General features: G+C 38.2%; 1 protein-coding gene across 7 annotated transcripts in view; it reads right to left on the bottom strand.

Moving 5' to 3' along the window:
- SOX5 (SRY-box transcription factor 5) overlaps positions 1 to 27,609 on the bottom strand; it is a gene marked incomplete at its 5' end in the record, with an annotated part of 294,566 nt that overhangs the window by 200,829 nt on the left and 66,128 nt on the right. For all 7 annotated transcript variants that reach the window (XM_080632861.1, XM_080632860.1, XM_080632862.1 and 4 more), the window contains one exon: positions 20,175 to 20,385. In XM_080632861.1, the coding sequence (XP_080488987.1) occupies positions 20,175 to 20,385 (211 nt within the window). The remainder of the gene's footprint in view (positions 1 to 20,174; positions 20,386 to 27,609) is intronic.

Below are 27,609 nucleotides of genomic sequence, written 5' to 3'. Positions count from 1 at the left end.
AGTAAGCAAGAACATTTGACAATACATCTTCCAGCAGGGCTTGATGCAGGTGTAAACACTGAAGTATCACATACACTATTAATGACGAAATGAAACTGTATTAGAGTCTGAACTCTTTTATTTCCCTAAAATAAAATGCTTGGATTTGGGATAGAAGAAGGTTGCTATCAGAGTGTATCTCTTCTTTATTTGAATTTTCAGTCACTTCAGTTTGCTTTTAAAAAAACCAGTTATTTTATAGGAAGTACTTGCTTTGATCTAACAACATTCCTGCCCAATAGCAGCTTCTGCAAAACCAGAATTTTAGATTAGTATGTTATTGATTAAATTCTTACACTAAGAAATGTATGTTAAATTCTCTACTAAAATGTGTCTGGCATTCCACTGTAGCTCCAGCATTCATTTATGCAGTATGAGAGACAGAATTCATGTTCAGCTACCACAGCCCCTGCTAATGCTAGTAGCAATAACAGCTGTGTGTATGTATGTATGTATTTATGTGTATATGTAATTTGGTCCTACATATCCAGAGTCTCCTGTGCACAGATGCATACTTCATAATTAGTATTCCAGATTTTAATACTAAATGGGACATTCAGTAATAATTTCACATTTAACTGAAAAATACTAGAATTGTTTACTAAGGGATGGGAAATTTGATGAAGATGCTTCATCTTCTAGTTTTAAATGGTAGCATGGTTTCAGAAGAAAGATAATTATGATGGCTCACCCAAAGAATAAAGCGTGTGAATACTTATTTCATAAAGAATTCAGAAGTTCTCCAGGAAGACATTAATGTGGGAGCTTTCAAAAACAGCCACAACTGTACTGGAATTTAGGATGCTGCTCAGATAGCTGCAATTCTGTACTACAGGGTGAACGTGCCAAAAGCTGAAATATATTTTAAAGGTGGAAATGAGATCAGCACCTGCCTTGCTTAATTAGATAGCACTTCAGCATCTGACTTTTCCTTTTTATCTTTCATATAATTACTAAACTTTTTGGCTTCTTTTCTTTCCTTACAGAATAAAATTCTTCATCTCAGCATAAGAATGCAGAGCGAAAGGAAATGAATTATACTGGTATTATTTGGGAAGTATTTCCTATTTTAACTGAATTTTCTTGAAGAAATTAAAAACTAAAAGATAATGAAAATCTTAAGAAATGAGGTTTCAAATTTGAAATCTTAATTTTACTACAAGATACAGAAGCAGCACCCTTATTTATGTAGAAGAAAGACAACACAAAGCATGATTTTTAAAGGATCCCTTTTATTTGGCTACGTTATACTTGTAATCATCTGGTCTTCTGAGAAACAGATTACCTATAGCCACCTTTTAAGTACCTGCTTTTCCTAGGAACACGCAAAAGAACACCTGAAAAATCATTTTCCAGTGTTTTAAGGACTGGTTGCAATGTAAGTCAAGGAAGCAGCCTCAGTTCTGTACCAGCTGAAAATCTGGCCAGACAACTGTAATGAATGGAAACCTTAAAGGCATAGAAAGCCTTCCTTGTCTGGATTCAGATCTGTGTAATCCACAAGTGCTATCTGACTCTGCAGCACTGGTAATGGACTTATAGATCCTGACCACATAGGAATAAGTCACATTAGAGACTGTCTACTGAAATCAATAACATGTATCCAATTTATGGTGTGGTTTTTTTTTTTTCCTTACAATTCTTAAGGCTACCATGCATATGTCATTAATCTAACAATTGAAAGGTATTTTAAATATTTTCATTACAAGGTACCTCCTGTTAATACTTGTAAAAATTAAATGTACATAGAGGCAAAATGGAAAAGAGAGCAGCGCTTCTAAAAAGGAGGTTTTATTTTTGGCAATAAAAATTTAGAGCCCCCCTCTTCCTCCCTCCCAAACCCTCAGGTTGATTCATCTCTCATTCAAATTTAAAATGCACAGAGAGGCTGCAACAAATCCACAGAAGATTGATATGCACCACACTCCACACATGGTTTAGCTCTTTATTCCAAAGTCTGGCATGATGATGTTGGGTTTTGTGATATTATTATTTCAATATATAATAAACAGGGTTTGGTATAAAAACAGTGCAATGCAAGTCCCCTTTAAAAAAAATACAAATTGTTACTATAGCGCTTTGAGAGAAAGGGAGTGAGAGATTCACAATGCAGGCTCAGAACTTGGCAACCTGTAAAAGTGCCCAGTCGAAAATTACTAACAGCTGGAGATGACAGTTGTTTTAACAGCTGAGCTGACAGGATTAATTTAAATGCACTGAAATCAAAAGTAGATAACACCTGTTTAGTCTTCCAGGGCCATTCGACAAGGTAGGCCAAAGGAAAAAAGCAGAGCCAGGGCTGTCTGTGTGAGCATGTGTGCCTGCATGTATGTATGTATGTATGCATGCATGTATGTGCGTGCACTTGTGTGTCTCCCCCCCACCTCCCCCTTCCTCTGTGGAGGACAGAAGGACTTCGGAGAAGAATGACATACTTTTAAAAGCTGGGTGTGCGGGGGAGATCGGTAGCTTGTCATACAATAACAGAGAGGCCAACCCCCATCAGCTTGAAACATCTGGTTCCCATTGTGCCCACCCTCCTGCTCACCCTTCTCTTATGCAAGGTCTTTGACCCAAACCCAACAATGGATAAAGATCACTGCATTTTAAAGCTGCAGTTTCTCACTCCTGCATCCCAGTGATCCTCCTGGGTTAATTAATGCATTCTCTTTGAGCTCCAAGTCACTAAAGCTCCCACACACTCCCTCCCACCCGCCTCTTCCCCACACTAAAAACAAAACAAAAAAATTCCTCGCCTTCTTGCCATGCCAAAGCTTGTAACTCGCATGTCCATAAAATAAATAAATAAATTCTACAAGGCATGTGAGAAAAAGCGTGTGAAACAGAAATTTTTTATGTGGCAGGCAAGGAAGGAATGATTTTCTGTTTGCCACTATGGTTACAATCCTACTCTCCAGCACATGTGCGCGGTGTCCTGCACTATGGGGACTGCAAGCCCGGAGGACTGCAGCTTGATGTCCCAGTACAGCTCCAGGTAGGAGCACCAAGAGATTCAGCAAGAATTGTCTGGTCCAGGAAAGGAGGATCTAGGAGGAGGTATGGAAACCAAATCTCTTCCTACTGCACAAAGCCACAGTGCCAACTTCACACTGCACAACAACCCTACAGGCCCAGCTGCAGCTGCTCCACTTGCAGAAATCCCATTGAGGCAAAGATGAGCTCTGCCTATGAGGAAGCTACTGAATTCAGGCCAAAGTCTTCCAAATTCAACCTGCTATCTCATTTCTGGCTAGGCAAATGGGGCTGTAACAGACACATTTACAGCCTCAGACCTGTGTCTTGTCCTTGTAAGTAGGACCACTGTCACGCTACATCTCCCAAGTACTAGTATCAACCATGCTTTAAAAATGCAGAACTCAGACACACTGAAAAAAATAAACCAAAACAAAACAACACCAAGAAGAAATTGTATTTTCCGACTCTGCTCTGTGCTTTTAGCCACAGGACCAATCTTTCCTCCTTGTATTCCATGAGGGATGAAAAAGTAGCCCTACAGTTGGTACGATGATGTTGCAGTGGTATACTTCATATAACAAAAGGCTGCGTTCAACTCTTCCTTCTTGTTCCACAACTCGTCAGCAGGATGAAGGTGAACTGAAAAGCTCATGCGCTAACTTCAGTTAACTGCAAGCCTACCTACCGTGCTGTCACATCAATATCAAAGCATGGTTGGCACCATCAGGTTTTGTAGTTGAAAAAAAAAGAAGCATTCAATAGAATGGCTCAGAAAATGTTTGATTCATTGATATCAAAAGCTGAAGAATCACAGGTATTCTCAGTTACAGCATTATCCCTTGCCAGGAAGAAAAAAATAAAGAAAACCATCCATGGTAGCCTTCTCTCTGCCACAGGTTTCAGCATACTCAGCTTGTATTCTCTTTGCATTTCCAGCCACTAAAGCTCCCACATGCTCCCTCCCACCTTCCTCTTCCCCAAACAGCACAGAGCTTCATATAGGCTAATGCACCATGCCAAGAAAAACAGAACAATTCTTAACTAAGATGCATCTATATTTACTCATTTCAGAATTTTAAGTCCTCTTTTAGAATTTATTGTCCAGGTAAAACTATGTATCTGGACAAATGAAAATTTCTGACAGGAAAAAGACGACACAACTGCACTTCTCAGGTGTGGACCATGTATGCAACAAATTTAGGTAAAACCACAATCAGTACAGGTTTACAGAGGCAAGTTCAAGTCTGAGTCTAAAACTGTCTTCAGCTGTTTTTTTCTTTCCACAAGAAAATGCCAAGACATTTTAAAACTCAAGCCACGTGAACCTTTCTCTAGAGGGTACACTTTGGATACTAAACTAATTTTAATGAAGCTGCAAGTGCTTTGTGATGGACTGTACCTGAGTTTTACTACTGCAACCTATATGTGAGAGGATTTACCGCACAGTGCCATGTTGCCCATCTTGCCAGCTTTGTATCCAGGCCAGGAGAGCTATACTAAAAGATGGACACTGACACCAGTTCTCACCTACTCCTGGGCAGGAAAGAGAACTGTAATCTGATGAAATAGAAAACGTTCTTACTTGCTGAAGCATTGAACTTTTCCAGCAAATGAACCTAGAGATTCCCAATACGTTACTAAAATATTGGGCTAATACCAGAGGGCATTTTCCCTGTTATTTTTCACATCCACGAACCTCTGCATGCCTGGATTCTGGCCAAGTCTGGAAACAGAAGTGCCAAGGAACATGTGAAAGGCTGTTCTCCTGACAATTCCAATTTGGCTGGTTTCTGGAAGTGACAGAAATCCCCAGAGAAAACCAGCGCTAACAACAGTTCATTGCCCAATATGCAGACATAAGATCCTGACTGCCTACCATAAAAAACAAAAACCAACCAACCAAACAAAAAACCCCCAAAACCCCAACAAAATAAAAAAGTCAGCAAATACTGAAAAGATGGGGGAAAAATGGGACTGAAAGGGAGAAAACATGTATTTTAAAAAATAAAGAAACCCTCTACTCCTTATGAGCACACATCAAAGTAGCAGCAGTGGCAGTTGTAGTACCAGTAATTACGATGATGCTGATGTCACGAAGTTGCGATCACCACTGTTTGTATTCGTAGTTCATTCTTACAAATTTTATAAAATCTATCTGCACTTCTACATCATTAATTTCCATTAATATTTACAAGAAAAAAAAATCTTCCTTTTTAAAGGGTTTTTCAAAGTTTTCAGTCTACTGGGCACACAATGATAATTGCTGCTCTGTTCTGCTTAATGATAGAGTCCTTTCCCTGTATAAAATAAGAAGCAGTTTCTTCCCCGGTTTTTATTTCTTTACACAACTCAGAGGCTCAAAGATAATTACAAACAATGCCTGAAGAATGGTTCAGTTAATGTTAATTTATACAACAAACTAATTACTACCAAATGGTAAAAAATCACATGTGGAAGTTCCTGTCTCCCACGCACACAACTAAACCAGCAACCATCTGTCTCAGCCTGGGAGCTCTCAGTGACAACCGAGGAAAAAGAGGCAAAGGATGAATCCAGATACACTAGCTGCTTCTTCTGACACAAAATCATGGCATTTAAACACCACGCTCTGTATGGTGATCTTAACTGTGGCGTTCTTCCCCCTTTTCATTTCTAAAACAAACAAACAAAAACTGGCATCTATAACTACCTCTCTATAAAAAATTTATCTCAATCCCAAGAATTTAAGATGAGGTCTAGAATACTTCCATCTATCAGCTATAATTCTTCCTCCTGGCAACTTCTATACAATACTCTGCTATAATGTCCCTAACATACTGCCTATGAGAAAGCATGACATGAGACAGTCTTTGAATCTGCTTACAGTATGTTAGACATCACGATGGAAAAATGTGCTTTTCTGGTTTCAAGGTTTTTTTTTTGCAACCTGAGAAAGCAATTTTCTCCAAACCCTTGAAAAATCAAAGTCAGTACAATTGTTAAACACTTTTATAGGATGCTCATTAAAAGCTGACAGGGAGAAAATAGCTGGGGACAAATCCTGAAGCATTTGTTAGGTTTAAATTCTCACTGAATTCCACTTGAGTGTTACATTTCTGAGGACTTCAATACCAGATCTTTTACATGAATAAAGACCTTGGCATTCTGATTGTTAATTATTCTTTGATTAGCCTGCATCTAGTGAAACAAACTAAACACAACATTATCCCCTAAGCTCTGTTCAAGAAATCTCAACTCCAATATTCTCGTCTCCCTGTGAGATCAGAACTCCAACAGTCATCAAAGAAAGTGCTGTACATGAATAGGAGCAAAGTATCAGAGTTTAGATTCACAATACAGATTTCAGAGAAGGCTTTTTTCCTAACAATAACAACTAAAAATCTTTCTATTTTTGAATAGAAGGCAAAATTCTCGTATTGCAGAATGGGCTCTATGTACCTTATTTAGATCAGGACCCCCTCCCATGTCTATATGAATTCCACACCATTGACAAATTGTAGCCTTATGACTTTATTAGAAAGAGACAAGCCGGGATAAGGTAAAAACTGAAGATCTTTTAGTAAAGCTAAACGTCTATGAACTTGTGTTTCTGAGTATCTTTTCACAAAGAAGAGTATGTTTAAGATAGCCTGAAATGATCACAGAAGAGGAACAAGTGCTAGAGCAATTTGAAACAAGGTCCCTGTAATCTTATATTCATGAAGTAACACAGTCATCATTTCTACATGGCAAGAACAGTGTCGACAGTTTAAATGAAGTAAACAAGAAAGAATCACAAGAGAATCTACATAACCAAACAATAATGTCTAATTATTCCTCATTCAAGGTCTTTAACAGAATTGTAATATACATATAAAAATTACACAAAAATGATTTTTGCATACAGCTAAAAGCATAAATTTTTACATAGCAAAATATATTCACTGAAGTGAAGGAGGAAGAAAAGAAGAAGCAATTTTCTTGTCGCTCAGCCCTATTTCACCTCATCTTTTTTTTACCATTAGGTTACATCATCAAGAGCTGCTCTCTGTGAATGGAAACTTGGAATCCTTCATAAGGATTTCACTTTGTTTCACAAAATTTTTACTTTTTTTAGGTGCATATTGCAAAAGATTAGCTACTATTTAAGTTTTCATCCCACTTTTAAAGCAGGGAAAGATAAAACAATCACAACCCCTATATACCAAGAACCGGACTTTGCTCTAACAAGTGAACTATGAGAGCTTTTGACAAGGAGCGCACCCCACCATCAAGTGCTTTATCAGTGAGTGGGATGAGACAGAAAAGGAAGGGTCATTCACTAAAGTCTGTGTTGCAGAAAAACCCGTGTCTGAGGGGATGTTCTGGATATCTTGCAGTCCTTGGGCTGTTACTGACGTCAGGCCTCTCCCCTCCTCTTTCACCCGAAGTACCCTCAAGCAGCTCTCTCAGCCAAAAGTCTGCCTCTAATTTTAGTTTCTACTCCTGGCACATGTTGTGTCCTAGATCACTGAAAGCCTTGAATTAATACACTAAGACCCAGTATTAAGCTAAAGAACTGACAGCTTTATGGAATGCATTCAGCCTGAGAGGAAAGCTACCTGGGATTGCCTGAAGAATTCCAATGCCCTCTTCTAGTAGGAACAAGATTTTTTACTAAATAAATAAATTGATCAAACAAACAAATCCCCGCTAGTATTTTCACTACCCCAAGATTCACCAGATTGCAGAGGTGCATCCTAAGGAAGAAGAGATGGTCTGCAGAATACTACAGCACATCTTTTAATCTCCCTTAGGGAGTTTTATTGAAAAGCTTACAAAAATTGTCTCCCTATTTCATTTTCCCATATTGGTGCCTGTTTATGCAAAAGCAGAAGCCATTCTTCTCCACTTTATGTTTTTTCACCTGTTGTCATGTCCACAGAAACCTGTCTACTAAAAAAGCCGAAGCAGATGAGTTAAAAAAATAGCCATATACTGTGTCTTGTTTGCTCCTGAAAATAGTTAGGAGTATAGTGGTTGGTAGAGTTACTCTGATTCCTGGCGAACATTTATAATTTCCAATATTAGCAGGTCAATTGTTAGCAAGGACATGTGAGAAACCAAGGATGAAATGCAACTGGCAGCTAAGCTCACTCTAGCACTTCAGTGGCAGTTTGCTCCACGTTATGTTTAAGGCATAAGGCCAGGACAAAACCAACAACCGACAAAAGGAGTTCACATTAGAGAATTTGGGAAAATTTTGCAGTCTGGCAATGTAAGAAAGTATTTCTAATTATGCTGTCTTTTTCTCTTCCATGGGGCCCATTACTTTAAAACACTGGGTCATGCATACTATATAACATCCACTGGGTACTTGTGTTCTCCCTTTCTCCCATTCAGTAACATTGTCTAGCAATAAAACACTCGTAAAATGCTAACGTAATAACATGATCATCTTGAAAGGACTGCATTTTTTTTTTCCTTTTCAGTAGAAAGAACAGGTTATTGCCTAAACCCCTATGTCATGTGTATTCATCTAATAATTTTATGGTTAGTTACAGAATGATTCTCAAAGACAGCTTCTTAATTCCTCAGAACTCAGATAGGATTGACTTGACCAAACCTGCAAAGGAAGAATGCATTTTGCCTGGATATGCATCCTATACCCCAAAGCTTCACAGGAGCTGTGAATCAATTAGATGACACAGCAAGAGGAAATGCATAAAAAAGACTTAAAATAAAATAATCTTCAGTGAACTGTCTCCATATTTAGTTAAACAGCATTGCTGATTAAGGCTGTACATGAGCTCAGTGTGGAATCCAGAAATGTTGCAGCTGAAAATCATTAGCAAAAGCCTGCTGTCCTCTAGTTTCATTTTCATATATATTAATTTCACATACGAGGAAAAGGAACGATTTGGAAATACATTGCTTTATTTAAGTCTAGTATATAGACATCCCAGCAAAAATACATTAATCTACTTTAGACTTTGCAGCAAGACAGTGATATTACAGGACTGAGTGAATGTATGGTAATGTCTACAGTTGAAACTATTTTTCTAGTTAGTTGTTGACTTATTTGCCTGTCCCCCCAGCCCCTCCCCAGTGCCGGACTCTGTGGGAGATAAGATGCTCAGTTACTGAAATGGGGTATGTCCTGCGGGCAAAACAGAAAAGGAAAAAAAAGGGTTTAGCAAAAAAGGATCAAGGAGGCATAAAAAGCTGAGAGGCTTACTTCCTCCATGTGATCTTTGTCTCTATGCTATTTACCTTGAGATTGTGTGGGCTAATCTACAGTACAAAACTAGTGCAACATTCCAAACTCTACTGGAAAAACAGGACACTTGGATAACCACTTCCAAACCATGAGAGACACCTTCCTTTCTGATAAAGCTCTTGGACATCAGTTCTAACTTCAGGGCTGTATAAATCTTTAGCCATGGTCATTTTTGCTTATTGGCAGTGCAATACAATAACTGTTTGGGGTTTTTTTTGAAGCGGAAAGGAAATTTCCCCTTGGGCGTATGAGCTGGGCCTTTGCAACTACATGTCCTAGCTATTTAGAAAAGATTTGGAAGGAACGGCCAAGTAACATGTCCCATATCTAACCAATTGCCTATGATTGCAGGCACAGATAAAAACACTGCTGGACTTCAGATCCTCTTCCAGCTGTCATCTTCTGTGCTTCTATTATTTATTTGGAGATTCAATAATTTAATTAATTATGGCTAAAAGGCTCAGATGAACAACTGAGGTGCATATTCTTCCCTCCATGTTGCAGTGTATAAACATGCATGCTAAACTGATACTTCTGACAGGGAGAATCTGACTCCCTATGTCACACATCTGTGGCTCTTCTTCCTTGTGCTGTGTAAGTTGGTATTTTCTATCCCTTCAACAGGCAAGCCTGGGTGTTAATTCATCATGTACTATATTACTTCGATACAAGTATCTCACCTTCTAGGAAACACAAGTTTCTAACAGTTAATGACCGCACAGACTTTGTTGTTGTTACCTTTCAGTTCTCTTAATAATACTCTTTCTAGGAACAGGCCTAATCCCTGCCTGTATAGGGATAAAAACCCAATTCATTTGGGTTCTTTACAAATCCTGTATTGGGTCAAATGTTGCCTTCTTAAAGCTCTTGCGTATTCAACAGGAATTGTGAACTTGAATCTGAGAGCAGAATTTGTCCTGCATCATTCTGAAGTGTCTATTAACTCTCCCACACACAGAAATAAATCAAGACGAGATTCCTCTCAAGCACAATGAGCCTAAAATATAAACCATGCTGCTCACAACAGGGAGACCAGGAATTCAACTTCAATCATATGGTTCTCTCTTCCTCCCTCCGACTCGCATCAGTAGAAAGGAGAAGAGGGCAGAAGGCTTGCTGAAACCCAGGGACAGGGCCTCCAGAGGGCCCAACCAGAGTGCGAGCCCACAGGAGCCACAAAAGGTGTGCGTGTTCCCTCGTTCCAGAACATCAGAGTTGAGACATGCAGTGGTACATCTCATTCTCTCTCTGTCCACTTTGAAATTACTCATTTTCCTCCAAGCTGCACATTCTTTTCCCCCCAGCCCCAATTCTTCCTTGCACAAACTTGGGAGCAACCACTCCTATTTACACCGTGCTGCAACCCCGCGTTGCCACCTGTCAGTCAGAGCTCCATTTGTCTTTGGAAGGGTGAATAAAGAGGAGGGGGAAGGAAGAAAGCAGGAGGACCTCTGCATTGATCAAAAATGTTTGGGGTGGAAAGGAGGGGGGAGGAAGAGGGGGAGAGAGATGGAGATAGATTAGAGGGTAACTAAACTAGAGAGGAAGATAAACAGAGTCAAAAAGAAAAATGTCCTTTGTTCATTTAAATGGCTCTCTGCTCCCAAGCCCTCTGCATGACTAATGCCACGCTGTGGTGTGTAAACCTCTTGGGCACATAACACAAACAAAGCATAACTTGGCCTGAACAAACAAAGGCCTAAGCAACAGTGATTGAATTCATCTTAAAACAACAAATCAATTCTTCCCTATTAATGCCCTAAATACCAGCGTAGGAGCACTGTCCTGTTGTAATAAACAGCCATGTGTTCAATTACCGTCTGTTTTCCCAACTACTGCTCTCTTCAGTAATTACACCATGCAATGCATTCTACATTGACATTATATTAATGTGCTGGGAGGAGAGATCTTAAATACGAATTAAATCAAGGCTAAACATCTCAGAGAGCCTCACAGAGTCACACAAGTGCTAACAGGGCATTCTTCAGCAGAAAGCACAGACTGATTTTTCTCTTCATTCACTTTTCACTTTCATCCCCTGGCTAAATAAATAAATGAGAACACAAGCTTGAAAGAGCTCTATTGCCCCAAAGACCACTGCAGTAAACCCTTCATAAGCTCTCTGAATGTCCACTTCACCTGTAGAAGATCATGGCTCAATAAGGAGTGTTTTGTAAGTATCAACTTACATCACATCAGCTAAACAGCAACGATTAAACCCTTCAACAACAGGCAGGTGACAACAAAGCAAGGCAAGAAAAACAAAAGCAGAACTTTCTGGACTGAGACAAAATGAGGAGAATGAAAGTTTAAGAAAAGGTTTCTTACCCTTTTGCAGAACCATCAAGTAACTTCTATTGACTACTGAATAGAACACAGCAAACAGAGCAAACAAAAGATATGATGAAAGATGTATTTACTTGTACATGCCTCCTTCCCCCCACCTCAACCTTTCTTTCCATTTCATATACACCCACACTGCACCGTTTGCATTGTGTTGTTAAATAACCAATAGCAACCCAGATGAAACAGTGGAAGGGTTTCTATGATGCTGTCAAGCACCAGACAGATGCTTGGCAGTGTCAATATGGTTCTTTACATTTGGGTTGTGCCAATGTTTGAAGTGAAAAATAAGATAGGAAGAATAATAACAATACTGAGAGAGAGAGAGAGAGAGAAATATGGCAACAAGTTAGTGCATGGACATGCAATAAATTTTTAAATCAATGAAGTATCATCCTACCTGCTGGGTTTTACTTCAGCAATTTAAATTGTTATGGAAACAGATAAATAAAGCTTTGCTTTCTGGCAGTGTACTGGATTGCAAGACTCTCAATAGAAAGTAAAATCAAATTCTGGGGTGTAACAACTGCAGATTTTTAGGCCTTTTAGAATAGACTCACAGGTTTTTGCTGCAAAGACATGTCAAGTATGTCTAACATATGAACTTCCAAAGTCTGTTTCAAGATGAAATGCCCTAGGTGTTGCAAAATTTTTCTGACTGAGGCTTCAGAAGACATAGAAACGTGCACATTTGTAGGAAATCAAATTCTGAAAGCTTTTCTGACTAAAATATTATAGCTTACCCTCAAAACCACAGCACGTAACATTCAGATACATTTACGTGTCTTTATAACAACTGTTGATTTGTCCTCCTCAGGTCATTACACACAAAAACACCCCAAAAACGTCTCCAGGTTTTGAAACTCATCTTTGTTTCACTAGTTTGAATTTTTTCATTTCAGCTGCCAAACCATGTCAGGGGAAAAGCTGTTTCCACCTGACCCAAAATGTTTTATTTAATCCTAATTGAAATGTTTTCATTTCTCTTTCAGATTAATCATCTTAAACATCTACAAACAAAAAATATCATTTCCAATCAAACATTTTGCCTAAAAATGTTGACCGTTCCAAATTTTCTACTATTTTTGGCTAAAATCAACTAGTTGAATTGCTAAATGGTATCAGTCCTAATTACTATTTAACAGGTTTTAAGGTGTCCCACCCCACCTCTCCTTTACTCTGTTTTGAGTGTTTTTTGAATTTATACTTTGCAGTGTAGTACAGAAATCAGACACATATAGCACATTTTCCCCTCAGGCAATGCAGAAACTACAATACAATTAAACTGTATGAGAAGAAAAGATGATCAAATCTTCCCAGTACAGCTTATTTACTATCTTCCCAGTACAGCTTACTTACACTGCAGGAGAGGTATACAGTTGTGTAAAACTGGCAATGTTCAAACCACCTTAAAAATATCAACGTTAAACAGACACATAACTAATAAAAGTAAGCAACAGCTTCAAACTTCAGAGTGTTTTTACTAGGCTACTTCATTAGCTAAACAAGCAAGTGGGAGTTGCTGCAAATGTTGCTCCTTGCCATACTAGAGGCTCTCCCTTGCTTGGTAAACAGAAGACACAAGACAGCCTTGTGAATAGCTCATGGCACAGACTGAGATCTAAAGCTAATCAGACAGGATGACAGGTCATCTTAATCAACTTCAAAAAGCCAATCCACATGCTCATCCCAGCTCCTCGCCTCTCCTTCCCTGATCGCTCTCCCGCTCATTTGGCCGTATTTTCCCCTTCCCCCTCCACTTACTTCCCACAAATTGTGCTGTTAAGAAAACACAGGGAGCCCTTCAGGTCTCAGCATCCTGGGCGCAGGTGGTGGGGAAAACTTTGAAGTGAGCTCTCCACTAACTCTAGAGCTGGCCGTGCCTCCTCCATAAGCAGCTCTTATTAAAAAAAGACCAAGTATCCACTAGAACAAAACCAAGCAGGCCTATTTAATTAGGGCAAATGCTTGATATCCACTTCTTCATGTTAAACCACACAGTCACACAAGCCTGGGAGGTCTGATTAATTTTAATATGCACGGTCGTGACAAGCGCCTCGGGGGTAAGACAGAGGGAAAAAAAATCCCACAAACCCCGCTAGCTCAACGAATAGGTTTCAGCTAAATGTTGTGTACGTTGCTCAGATTAAGATGTTACTATTCAGCAAGGGCTTGAACCTTTAATATGAGGGACAAGAGGCCTGAGACACAGGTGGCTCGCTCTTCAATCTTGAATAAATGACATCCCCAAAAGCTGTGGCACATAAGCATATAGAAAGAGCTGGCACACTCCCTTATGTATATTTGTATATTACCAGTCTGGATCAGAGGTTCTCCTAGCAGTGATCCAAGAACTGAAATAACGCTCAGAAAGCTAATGGCTTTTCTGGGGGAGGGGAAAATTAAAAATAAAAAAAGGAAAAAAAAAAGAAAAAAAAAAAGAAAAAAAATAAAAAGGGGAGAAAAGAGAGCAAGAAAGAGCAAAAAATGAAGGCAGATCCAACTGGAATACATTGGGGGGAGGGGGGGAACAGGCAAATCAAAATTATGCGGGCTATGCGTGGCAGCAAGTTTAGGAAGCCCCAACTGAAATGAATCATGGCTATTGAAGAGTCTGGCTACCTGGGAAATTAGGGGCAGGCAGGAATCTAAATAATTATTTTGCACTGTAAAAGATGGGAAGTGAGAGATCAAGCATTTTGCTTTGCCTGCTGCTTGTCCAGTATTATGGAATGAACATACCCTGGAAGAAAATTTTAATTACGGAGATTCACCAGAGAAGGCTTTCATTCTAAAAAGGGAGGGGGAGAGGGAGCACATCTTCTCTCCAAAAGCACAAGTTTCCTGAATCTTATTTGACCATAATGCTTTCTTCTATATTTAAGATGCTGTATCAGCACCTCAAATGCCTTTATCGAAAGAGAAAAGAAAAATCCAAAAGCTACAAACCTTTGAGGATGTAAGCAAGAGAGACTTGGAAGGGAATCTAAGCAAATTTTGAAAACGTCCACTGAAATAAACCGTGACTATCGGGCTAAACTATTAGGAAGGAAAACACTTAAAAACTGAAGGTAACAAATGAATAAACTGCATTTGAGGAAGTAAATGCTGGCAGGGCTTTAAACTAGGCTACCTCTGTTCTAGAGTTAAAGCGCTTATTAATAAGGGTTTAAGCTACTGCAGCATTTAACAGTGCCTTCTCTTCACATAAGCCTGCTTCATAAACTTCACCTTTTTTGTTGTTTTAAACTATTTTTTATTTTTATCAGCAGTATATGAATGCACATCTCCATATGGCAGGGACTTTGAAAGAAGTGCATGGAAGTTTGATATCTTGCTCTACAAGAAAAGATGTATTTTCTGGTGACAGGATGGAACATGGAACCACAATGCACTTGAAGCATCCTTCCACAGTATCAGGAATGTATGAACAAAACTTAAAAGTACTGAACTGCAAAGTATCCTTGTTTGTCCTTCAGCAGAAAAGCATTACAAAGCCTCTTCTACATGTACTTTGTCAAAGGGAGAGTGAAGAACCAAACAAAAGAAATTCAAACCTCAACCAATTAGAGTATCCTTAGGCTTTTCTCGAATCTGTTCACTTTATTTATTCCCATCTCATCAGATGTGATCTGAAAACAAGAGTCTGCATTTCAAAGGCCTCCTTTCTTGTGCCCATTAATGGCCTGCTTTGGAATTTATGTCTTAAGAAGAGGAAGACCTCTTGATTTCTTTACAAGGTATGTTGATTAAAAGTTTGAGAACATTAGGAGATATTTTGGGATCTTATTTTAACTAGAGAACCCAAATTCAGTATGTTTCGCTTTCATAGCCTATAGAACTGCTTAAACAACAGCCATTTAAATTACCACATGAACAGGTGTTACGATTTATAATGTAAACTTAAACATCAAACACAAATAGCCTTTGGGGGATGGTCAGAAGACAAAAATCATGCCCGAGAGGCCATTCTCATCCCTTTCATTCAAACAAAGTGATTAGCTATAATATTGCAGCATACTATAATACATGAGGTTCTAGCACTCACATTGCCTGTTAAAGCCCTGCAAACATATGTATTAGCTGTTCACTAAACACTTGAGATTAATTGTTCCTGCTCAGAAGACCTAAGGACTACTAGATGGAAATTTCAGAATAGGAATGATATGAAACATTATACATACACAATTCTTGTGTCTGCATGTTTATATATATATATATATGTATGTCTAAATATATATAATACATGCATTTTATATACAGGTATATCTGTGTACATTTATTTATATAAAATTCAAAGTATTCACTTAAGTGGCAAAACTGAACTGAGCTTCAGAGGTCCTTACTATAGAAGCACACACCATGCAGATGAACGAGTGCACTCACATATGCACATGCCCATATGCGTAGTCTCTGTGGTCAGGCAGATGCCTGTATGATCCCTTTTATCCAGAAATCGTACAAATTCTGCACATTAACATAGATCTGGCCTCAGAAGATGAAGCATGCAAGTTACCTGATACAAACATATACTGCCAAAATGGAAAAGGAAGATTGATTCTTGATTAAAAGTTAGGAGATCTGGAAAAAGGGAGTACTCCGGCTTATTCTAAAAGTAGGAGAGAATTTATTTGTTTGCCTATTTCTTTTTCCAGAAGCCAAGCCATACATTTAGAGGAAAGGCTACACAGATTTCAGAGATTTAATTTTCCACAAACGCAGGTCATAAATTAAAATACAGCAATCCAATCCCATTAATAGTGCAAGAAAAAGCTAAGTGGTTGCTTTGGTCTTTGCTTTCACGAACTTGTGTCAAGCTCAGTGACTTCAAAGAGATTTCCATTTCATTTCTACAAATGAGGAGAACAGACAGACAGAGAGTCTCTGCCATCCTCTGATGCCTTAAGAAAACAGAAGAAAAACACGCCTGTATCTCATTCGCCTAATGATTTTAGCTGCAAAAGGAATCCCATGGTCGGCAGATGACCCTCAGGGCAAGGGCTTGAGGTCTGTCACAGTATATAAGGCTTCTCCAAACCCACTCCATTATCTTCATTATTGTATACCAGAAATAAAAGAGGACTGACTCCTCTTCTGAAGTTCAAGTTAGAAAGGACAGAATGTTTCATGTAAAATAACACTGTGTGACTTCAGTAATAGGTTTATGCCTTTGGGGGCCTAATACTAAAGCTGCATATAAGGATTTTCCGCAGAATTTGAGAGAAGAAAAATGAGCACCGTATTAGTAATGAGTAAAATTCCGCAAGTTTTAGATTCGCTGAAACACTCTATGTCTCTGTGTCAGCATGACTCATTGTCAATCACATACGTTCATACAGCAAGAGTAAAATGGCAAGTTTAGGGGTAAAAAAAAAAAAAGAGCATGGCACTTTAGAGCTAAGTATAGACCCCTATGAAAACAAAAACCATACACATTGCAAAAAAAAACCAACACATATGCAAGGAAGAAAAAGAAGTGACAAGCTTTTGGGAAGTTCTTTGGAATGAGTAGGTAGCATGACTTCCTACAGGGGACATTAACCAAGGGCATATATACAACAAATCAAGATGGAAACAATTCATGTGAAAAGTGATGTTTCCCTGTCAGCTCATGTTTGGGTACCTGTATGTGCTTACATACACGGATACATACATGTGTGCATTCATGAAGCCTGAGCAGTATGTTTCATAACACTGTTTTATAACAATCCTTCTTCTTTACTGACAAAACTGACTAATTTTTACTCTTACTTTCTAAGAAATACAATTTAAGCAAATCATTTATTTTATATCAATGGAATTTCTTAAAAACTGTCAGACCTGTTATCAATATTTTGGAATATATCACTTATCTTCAAAACCCATTTCAGAAAGAGAAGTTCTTTCCCTGACTGATAGGAGGTTTCGATCAAGACCTTGTCTACTCAGCCCCTTTTTTTCCCAGTTTTGAAGAAACAGGCCATTTGAAAGGCTGTTTCACAAGCACATTTCCCACAGTAATTCAGAAGACAATTTCAAACAATAAAAACAAAGCAAACACAGCCCATTGTACAAGTTAAATAATATATAAACTTTTGAGTACATAGAGAAATGGGAATCTGGCTCATATCGGGTCTTCGAAAGATTCACAGGAAATTGATTTAATTAAACCTCGGCTACTGGTGCAAATGTTTCCTTTTCTTTCCAAAGGGAAATAAAGTATTGTGCTACTACTGTTGACATAATGCACTAAGCTTAACCAAGACTTTTGGTCTTCTCCTACAAAGCTCCACAAACTATCAAGACTAAAAATTATTACTGAAATACACAGTGATCATGCAGTGTTGAATCGTTACCTAGATGTACTACCAAAGATTCCCACTTGTAACTTATCTTATTCATGGGGTAATTCATTAATATGCTAATTACCTGACTACCAACCAGTGATGACTGACAACTTTACTTTAGCACTACATGAAGAAGACGTGACAATAAGTAGATTTTCTGCTGGAGCTCAAACAGAGAAGACATTGTGCTTGCAGTAGTACATACATCTTTTAGGGAAAAGAAGGCATATTTGTGGAGGATCTCTAAGAACAGTCTTGCCATCTGCACCCAGAAATATATATTTTTTAATTAGCCACTCTAAAAACAATCATGTTGGCTGAAGGGAAGGGGGAGGGAGACTTGTCAAAATGATGCATTTGTCCCTCACCACCTTTCAATGCTCTTATGCAAGTCTAATTTTCTTCCTAGCCAGCTCACCTCTCTGGCCTCCTTTTGTTTCATGTCCCATTTCCCATTCTCTTCTAACTTCTCAACTTTTGTTAGCTCGCTTTTAAGGAGAAAGAAAAAAAACCCCAACCCAACCCTTTCCTATTCATTTTTTCCTGGATGGGGAGTAAGCAGAGACATGAATATGGCACCCTCATAATGATTTAACTAGGGCTTAATGAAATTTTCATCACAACCTGCTGTTCATTTTAATGGCCTTTGAAAGACAATAGAACAATGGCTAGAGGGAAGAAAAGATTTTCTGTTGCATGCATTTGCAAAGCCCAACATTCAGTTGCTCTCCCTCCTCTCTCCCAATCTCTTCACAAAGCTGTACATCTTTTGTTTGTACTGTACATTTTCATTTTAGTAGAGCTGAGATAATGCACAAGCTCTGTAACCATTCTCATATCTATCTGTAGCCTTTCCTTAATGGAGTCTGTGCGGCTTGTACAACCTCATACTCAAGAGTGTACTTATACATTGCCTAGAATCCCTTCTTCTTTCCTCTCATATAAAAGCCTGATCTCCTTCACCCCACTTCATCCATGCATAGGAAAGATCTTTTCCATTCAGAGTCACAAGGGAGGTCATGAAACTGACCATTAAGTCAACCTTTAGTGCAAAATGAAATGCTATGATTATATGTAATATTAAAAAAATTGCTTAGACAAAGAATTCATTTCCCAGCAGACCCTTACTGCATGCTCATTAAAGAAGAGAAGACTAATTTGCAGTCCTCATGTCATGCTCATGTATGTGACAGTGTGGCTGTGTTTGTGTCGGTATTTTCATTCCAGCATGCAGGTTGTCTTAAAACTTTCTTGTAGGTGCGATCAAGTCATAGTTCAACACTGGGGTGGGCTCTGAGGGCCATGCTTTTAAGCATTTGAAATAGATTTCTGTAACAGAATAGGCAAGTGTATATAGGCAAGTAGTAAAGTCTTACTACTGTGCGCTAGGGAACAAGGCTCAGTACGTTCACACAACATGAACTGGCTCACAGTCCCCTGAAAATCTAGCTGTAAATATGCATGCTGAATACCTATGGAGAATATAGTGAGAATTTCAACTTCCAGTCAGGGTTTGATTGTGCTCCACATAGGCAGGAATGGAAAATCTTACTTAAAGCAAAAAGCTGTTCTGTGGCTTCTAAGAGGAGAGATGTTCTGTCTTAGTCTCAGCCCACAGACCACAAGTGGAGCACGACTGAATATACAGTCTCAAAAAGAAATGGATTCTCCAGAGACGACACCTATATATGCCAAGATTGAAATCAGGTGGCCAGACATAATGCACAGAAAGCCTGTACTGTGTCTGTTTGTATAGTACTTGCACTACAGATAAGAGGCTGACATGATAGCCCATGTTCCATACAGAAGCTTTAACGAATTCCAAATTTAACTTCTTACCTTTCAAATAATGACACGCCTACTAGATGATTTCACCAAAACATTGACATTGCTGATAACTCTGCCTTTTGCTTTGGAAATGGGGAAAGAGAGAGTAGTGGTGTAAATGACCCCCAGGCTGTTAAAATTACAGTGTTCATGCTGAGGAGGTTGCTGTGTCTATTGCAACTGTGACAAAAAGACCGCTATGCCAGACAAAGGCTCTCATTTGGGAACAGCTAAAAATGTTAACTATGATGGGATATTGATGAAATCTCTAATGTAGACAAGAACTAGGAGTTCTTTACTTCAATTCTGCTAGTAAGAAAAAGCAAGCGGAGCAGAAAATGGGAAGATTAAAAAGTATACATATCCAAAGAACCTGGAGAAAAGAAAACAACATAGAAAACTTTGGCCAGTTTCCCAGGCCTTACCTTCTGGCTCATTTTTGATGAGCTCTTCCATTTTTCTTTGCTTAAGCGTGTCTACAACATCCGCGAGGCTCCCTTTGCGCCTCTCAGGGGTTCCCAGGGCTGTGCTGGACAATGATTCTCCACTCTGACGCCCACCTTCTTCTGCCTTCAAGGGTGAGGTAGATGAGTTGTGCGGGGCAAATGAAGACATCACTTTATTGCCATCAACTTCCTGAAAGGGAAAAAAAAACCCCGAGATGAAACATTCTTTTCTTAAAGCAGAAAAAAATAACGATGGAAAGAAAGAAAAATCCTTTGTTCTTTGAGTTCATTGCTGTTTGTTCTTCTGTTGAAACCTTTAAAAAAGGCATGCAATGCTTCAAAAACACCCAGAACAAAGCCTATCCATAAAGCATAAACTAAGATTACAGGCTCAAGCGAACAAAGATCAGCTTGCAAGAGAAAAACATATATTACAGTTTCTCCCTAATTGAGAAGAAGTGTTGTATTCATAGGTTTCCTAATAACAATGGTATTGATTACCTTTAATTGTTTGTTCTTTTACAGCTTTCTTTCAAAAAAGTCTTCAATTTTTACAAGGACCATTAATTTCCTGACTTTATAAAGTACTTACTGCCCTGATAGTTAGTTGCTGTATAAAATGAAATAGCAACCAATACTAAATGCCTTTCATCATATGACTTATTTTAACTCACAGTTCAATGAGTTCTCCCATCTATAAAGGGTGAAGCAATTGCTTATTGTTTTCTAATTCTCTTCCTATGCTCCTCTTCCATCTCATAGCTTTAGTTTTTGTAGGGACATTATTTTTCACAAAGGTGGTTTTAATGATTTTCATTGGTCGCACAGTGGCAAAACTGTGACCTCCTGGAACACAATCCTCCTCACATGAGAATCCATAGAGATCTACTCTTTAATTTTAACAGACAGCAAAACTGGTCCATCACCTTCAAACTTGCATTCATTAATGTAAGAGCCTTCTACTCCACGCCTCCCAACATAAAGCAACATTTTCTACACATATTCCTTTTCCCTTTTATGTCTCTTTTATACCCTACCTTTCTGTACACAACCCTGAGATACTGCTAGCACACACTATTTTGCAAAACTTAGGTCAATGTCTTTGAACAAATCTTTCTGCAGAGTACATACACTGCATAACACAACGTTGCAAACATGAACATTTTTCACTTTGATCAGATTCTCCAGATTTTTTTTTCATCATCCCATTTCCTTGCATTTTTATATTTCAGATGTTTAATGAGTATTACTTCTAAAAAAGTCACAGGACCATCTTATGATCTGACTTACGGACGTGGATGAAAAGGTCTTAATAATTTTTGAATTGTTTTCATTTTATAGAGTATGAAAGCAACAGATATATGGACTTTAGTGATTTGTGCTTATTTTTTTCCTGAGCAATTTTTGGTGTCTCCGGTTTAATAAACCTTAATATTTCAGGGGAAAAAAAAAAAGTGTCTTCTCATAAACAGAACACAAATTGCTAAAAAATTATCTCATTAAACTTAGAATAAAGCAACAAAGAAGACAGGAAGTAAAGAATGTGTTTGTTCTGCCAAAACAGAGTGTCTGTGAAAAATATTACCTTTGGTTAAGAAAACTTTTAGTACAAACAGTTTTGAGCAGCTTGAATGTGTTGCACTAGTGAATAAATTCCCTAACAGAATCGGATTTAACTGAGATTACAATCTGGGCCATCATATGCCCCAAAAGCCAAACCCAGTGATGTTAATGAGAGACTTTCTACTGACGTCAATGAGCTTTTGACCAAGCCCTAAAAAATTTTCCGACTCTAGTCAACAGAAATGCTCCTTTTTTTCCTTGCAACTCCCTCCATTTCTGTTCTGCACTTGAAAAATTACTAGTTGCTAACACTGGACTTCAAAAATGAGTTGAGGTTAAATGCATTTTTTTTTTTCCACATATATAGACCTGAAACTGTTTTTTTAACCTGACCTAGACAAGCAAAAGTGTTAAACTTCAGCATCAGTTCAGATTTTATCTAACATTCAAATCCATTATTACCAAGTGGCATTTGTTTTCTACAGACAAGGCCAAAAGAGGAAATATCTGGAAAGCTGCTTTCTTATTCACACTTTGAGGACCGATGAGCCAAATGTCATCCTTACAGTTCTTAAATGCACCTATACCATCTATTATGTATACAAACAGTATCATTCCTAATTTTATCAGGAACTAGTTTCTTGGTTTTTTTCCCAAAGTGAGTCCCAAAGACACTTGTGCTTCTGTGTATGTCACACATTGGTCATAGATACAAAGTACTTGAAACAGCTGCTTAAGCCTCAGGAATCATCACTGCTTTTACCGCATACATTTTGGGTATATGTAAGTGGGTTTATTTGTATAAATATATTCTGAGTATGAAACAAGTTTGTTAAAATAGAAGAAGCATAAGAACATAAGGATTGAGTGACACATAAAAGTAATATAAGGTGACTGTCAAAATCACAAATTGCTTGGCATTCAAACAGAGCTCACAAGTATTTTCAAAACTACTAAAATTTCCCTGCCTCTATTTCTGGGGAAAAGGAATCGTGAGGGGGAGAGGACAAGAGAGTAGTTTGTGAGTAAAACATCATGAACAGACTCTGGATATTCAATTCTAGTTCTTTCACATGTTCTGCACAAGCATGGGAAAATTCACTTTTATTTCTGCAGTTTAGTTTACTACCTGCAAAATAAGCACAAAAAGAAGTAACTTCTAACATTATAAAGGTTTTGGAATGATAAACTCATTAATAACCTAGAGGCATCCTGCTAAAAGCGTATCTGAAGTGCCACAGTCAAGACAACTTCATAGCTGGACAAAAAAGGAAAGAGGAGTGCTCTACACAGATTTTTTAAATAGACAAATTATATATTAATATATACATCTAAGTAATCATCCCCAAAACAAAATGTTTCCTTAGACTGCTCTTGTTAGGTGTGCATGTATGCAGTGTTTGCATATCACATACACAGGCTATTTATACACTTGTGGGGTTTAAGATACACTCCACTTAATCAAAACACATATACAGTAGGGGAACAGCTGCAATCACATCTCAGTGGGCTAAATTACAGTACACCAGTGAATTATTCATTCAAAAAGATCTGTGGCAATCACACATACATTGCGTGATTTGCAATCTGAGAGGAATCCTCTCCTTCCAATACCAGCAGGTAAGTGCACACACCAGCTAGTGCTGTTGATGAGAGTTCAACATGTATCCTCTAGCACACCAGCTCAAGCATCTGTCTTCCCCACTTCTCCACGATCTTTTTATTCTGTCATTCAGAACAACATGAAATGCTCAACTATTATCTTGTCTTCCCCTTTACATCCCTTTGTTTTATTTTACTCTTTCTTATGCTGTTACTGGGGAAAGTGAAAAAAAATTTCAATGGTTCTGGATTTTTACTTTTAGCATGTACAAAGAAAGGGTACTTCCATATGAAAGCTACCCATGTCAATGGTCGCATAAAGCTAAAAAACTTGCTAGCAAGGAAAATTCTCTGATATTACATATGAGAGTTTAACTATGCCCCTGAAAACACACAAAGAAATCCTTAATGGCAATAAAGATACACGAGCAACGCTAAAATTAATCCCCTAAGAAGGAACTTTCCTTTCGATAAGTGAAATTCAGCAGGGTCCTTTTTTGAAAGGACAAATCCACATAACTTTTTTTAGTTACTAAGAGAAAAGCAGCAACACTGCGAAGAGTATTAAAGAACCTAAATACCTACTGCTGACATTTTAAAGTCAAGTCCATCAAGGCACACGTAAGACCTATCTCTCAGTCACAATAAAAAAATGGAAAAACAGACATTCTTTTACAGGAGAACAGACTCTTAGCTGCATAACCATTTCACCTGTTCAAGTTTGATTACATTCCAGCCTCTGGCACTGTTAATCCTGATAACAGTTTTATGCAGTTAGCAGCTGCTTCGTGGATGGGACTCTATTGTTCGCTTGCAATCGCGAACTGCTCTGCTGATGTAAGCTGGCACCTCCGACTGAACTCTGAGCTGGGACTGTACTCACCAACACCTGATGCTGCTGCTTCTTGCTTTTCCCACTTCAGAAAGGCAGACAAGGACCTACACAAATCAAACTGCTGAATGAAACACCCTAGGCTGTTCTTTCCTCCCCAACAGCACCAACAAAACTAAACACTGGCTCACATTTCACGTCTTCTGCTTCTGTTCCAAGCTCAAATCCACAGGAAGACTTGTTCCTTTACAAGAAAGTTGCCAAACAGCTTTCCACCTATGGAGGAAATACCTCTTCCAAGGTTTAATGATAAAACAGGCTTCTGCCCTTTCAGGATGAGGTCAATAATCTTCCTTTGTTAATCTTGGGCAAGCTTTACTTAATCTAGCCCCCTTGTCACCTTTGTGATTGACAGGAAAAGTCATGTCACTGCACAATGGACTTATCCTCACTAAGCAATATCTTTTTTAAAGATTACACAATGTTACCCTTGCTCTCATAAAAAGTGCAAACATTTTGCTGTTAAAAGAAACTATTCATTCCAACTGTATCTTTCAAATTGTCTCTCTCGTTTCCTAGGGTCCAACCTAAACCTATTTCAGTTCTACAGAAGGACAGTGAAAAGCTTAATGAAAAGAAACAGGTTATACTTGGTGAGATTTCCAAAATACCTCTTAGTGCTCTAAATAGATCTCACCTTCTCCTTTCTCATCTAGAGATGCACATTATTCCGGTTTCCAATCAAACTCAAGACAGAAAACTCTTGTTCCTGTGACATTAAAATTGTGTCCCAAACCAACCAATAATCGAAGCAGAAGAAAACTCAGAACTAAGTCTGAAACTGTTAATTACCACCATATGGTATGTAAGGAGGCTGCATCTGCAGCAAAAAAGAAGAAAAAAAAAAGATTATGAGAATCAAGCTTCTGGCTCTGCATCCAGAAACACCTGGAATAAAATACTTGTGCCTTTAAAACAAGCACTGATATTGTTGGATTGTAAGGAGCCTGTGATCCTAAAAGCAACCTAACAGGTTCTTTTTTTCAAAGCTGGAATTTTGCCCATACTTTGCTCTTTTAGAATGTGTAAAGTAGACACGAAAGCAAATTTTTTGCTCCGCTTTCTACATCAGACATGTAGCCTATCTATTTTATAGTCTCCATAGTGATCAGGAAGCTGGTAACAGTATGACATAAGAGATAATCAGAAAACAGAATACTTCACAGAATACTTCACACTTCTGAAGACAAACTATTCTTAAGCAGTTTAGCACTGTTTGCAATTTGTTTTTATTTATTTTATCTAACAAACTTTAAGGAAATTAATATCTATGTTTAAGACTCAACAGCATAGCTACTTCAAGTGAAAATCCGAAAGCTACAAAAACACTCCCAATGCCTACAGGAGGTTCACTAGCAGCTACCAGAAAAACCAAACTTGACATTTCCAATATTTTTGAAGGTTTAAAAGAAACAAAACACACAAAGCAAGAATGATGTTTTACTTTCTCTTAACATTCTATTTACAATCTTTGCCGTAATTAATGTAATTAACTTACTTTAGGAGCATAAGTGCCATCAGCTTTCAATGGGATTCATATTCTTCAAATCACTTAACTGATTTGGAAAACTTTCTACTTCTCCATTCTATGTCATCAGGGCTGTAGGGCAGATATTACCATAAACCTGTGTGGTTTATGGTCGCTATCAGCTTGGCACCTTTAGGAAGAGGAAATACATATTCCATAAGGCTTCCCACTGCTTTTTTTACACGTTAGAATTTCTTTGCTTCTATCTTATATTTAAATAGGTCTTCTGTCTATAGGCTTCCCTTATGGAGCAAAGTTGTTCATCAGTAGTGGAAAGGAATGATCACAAGGAGATTCAAAAGAAACACTAGAGGATACAGGCAGAAAACGAGACAACGTAAAAGGGCATATAGAGGAGAAAAAAAAAGTGAGAGAGGATAAATACACCATTAGGAAGTAAGAGCTGACAAGAACACATAATCCAAGGAAGGATAAAAGGGACGTCAAAGGGTGTCACGTAAACAAACCTGAAAAGATGCACATTCACAAGCTATGGTTCTGCAATTAGATCCATGCAAACCAACGGCTATGCATACATTCTTACACTGGTTTGGGGTTTTTTTGGGTATTTTTTTCCTCTTAGGACTGTGGTTTTAGTGATGACAAAGAACTGAAAGGAAATGAAGAGTGAAGAAGTTGGTGAAAGGATCTAGAGAGGCAGCTGAAGAGGTCATCATGGCAGAGAAGAAAGATTTTTACTTGAATTAGGTGAACACAGGTAACAGGGATGCACATTTTTTTCTCTTCACTAGGATTATATGAAATATGTTCAAGTCAAATATTGTTTTGGCTTTGCCGAGATGATGCATTTGAGGCTCCATGATCCACATTTTAGAAGTATTACCTATTATCAGAGTTACAGAATCCTCATCACATCTCACTCTCTCTCTAAAATAAGTGCCCAATCTAATTAATAACCTCTTTTTGATGAAGCACAAGATACACTGGCAGAGGTTTCAATGGGAAGATTAACAGGTATTTCCAGTGTTTGACATCCATAAACCTAGTTGAAAAATGATTTGAAGCTCAAAAAGATGACCATCTGCTCTATGAACTCTGCTACATCAGACACTTTCTTCTACCTTTTTCCTCGATTTGTAAAACTGAGACAATAGCAAACATTTCCTGTAGCTTAGGCCATTTTATATAATTGATGTAAAAAGCCTAGAGATTATTGGACAAAAGCCTCATAGTGGTTGCATTTTCATTTTTATTGATGCAATAAATACTCAGCTCTTACTCCGTGGCGCACTACAGCCCAACCATGTGAAACTGGAAATTGGGAACTCTCTAGTATATCAAGTGCCACCCCACAATATCTGACAGCAACACAGAAATGTACTTTGATTTTTTCCAAATACCACAATACTCAGACTGCTGCCATAACTGCACAAGTGAGAGAAAATTTCAAGCGTTCTCAAGGTTTGGAGATGAGTTGTAAGAAACTGTTCAGCTGCATTCACACAAAAGGAATAACTTATAATCCGTTTTGCATTGATTTCTAACTTTATCCCCTGTGATTTACAGAACATAGGAGCAGATTTTTCAGAGATTTAAAGTATCTAAAGATATAAGGAGGTGCCTAGCTGGATTTTTGAAAATGCACAGTAATACAAATTCATTTAATTCCCACTGATTTCATTAAAGGTCCCTGAAAATAAAGAGTTAGAACCAAAACAGTGTGACTGGCTGACTCTCTGTGCTTCTTCAACAGACCATTATCAGCCTATCTACAGTACAGAGCACAATCTGATAACCGATGTTTTAAGGCAAACATTTCTTCTCCTCTTGCTGTTCTGCATTCCAGCCCATCCCCAAACACACAGCAC

This window comes from Psittacula echo, assembly GCF_963264785.1.
Source record: "Psittacula echo genome assembly, chromosome: 1".
NCBI classification, from domain to species: Eukaryota; Metazoa; Chordata; class Aves; order Psittaciformes; family Psittacidae; genus Psittacula; species Psittacula echo.
Note: the sequence above shows the minus strand (reverse complement) of the source record. Positions and strands in the feature narration are given on the sequence as shown.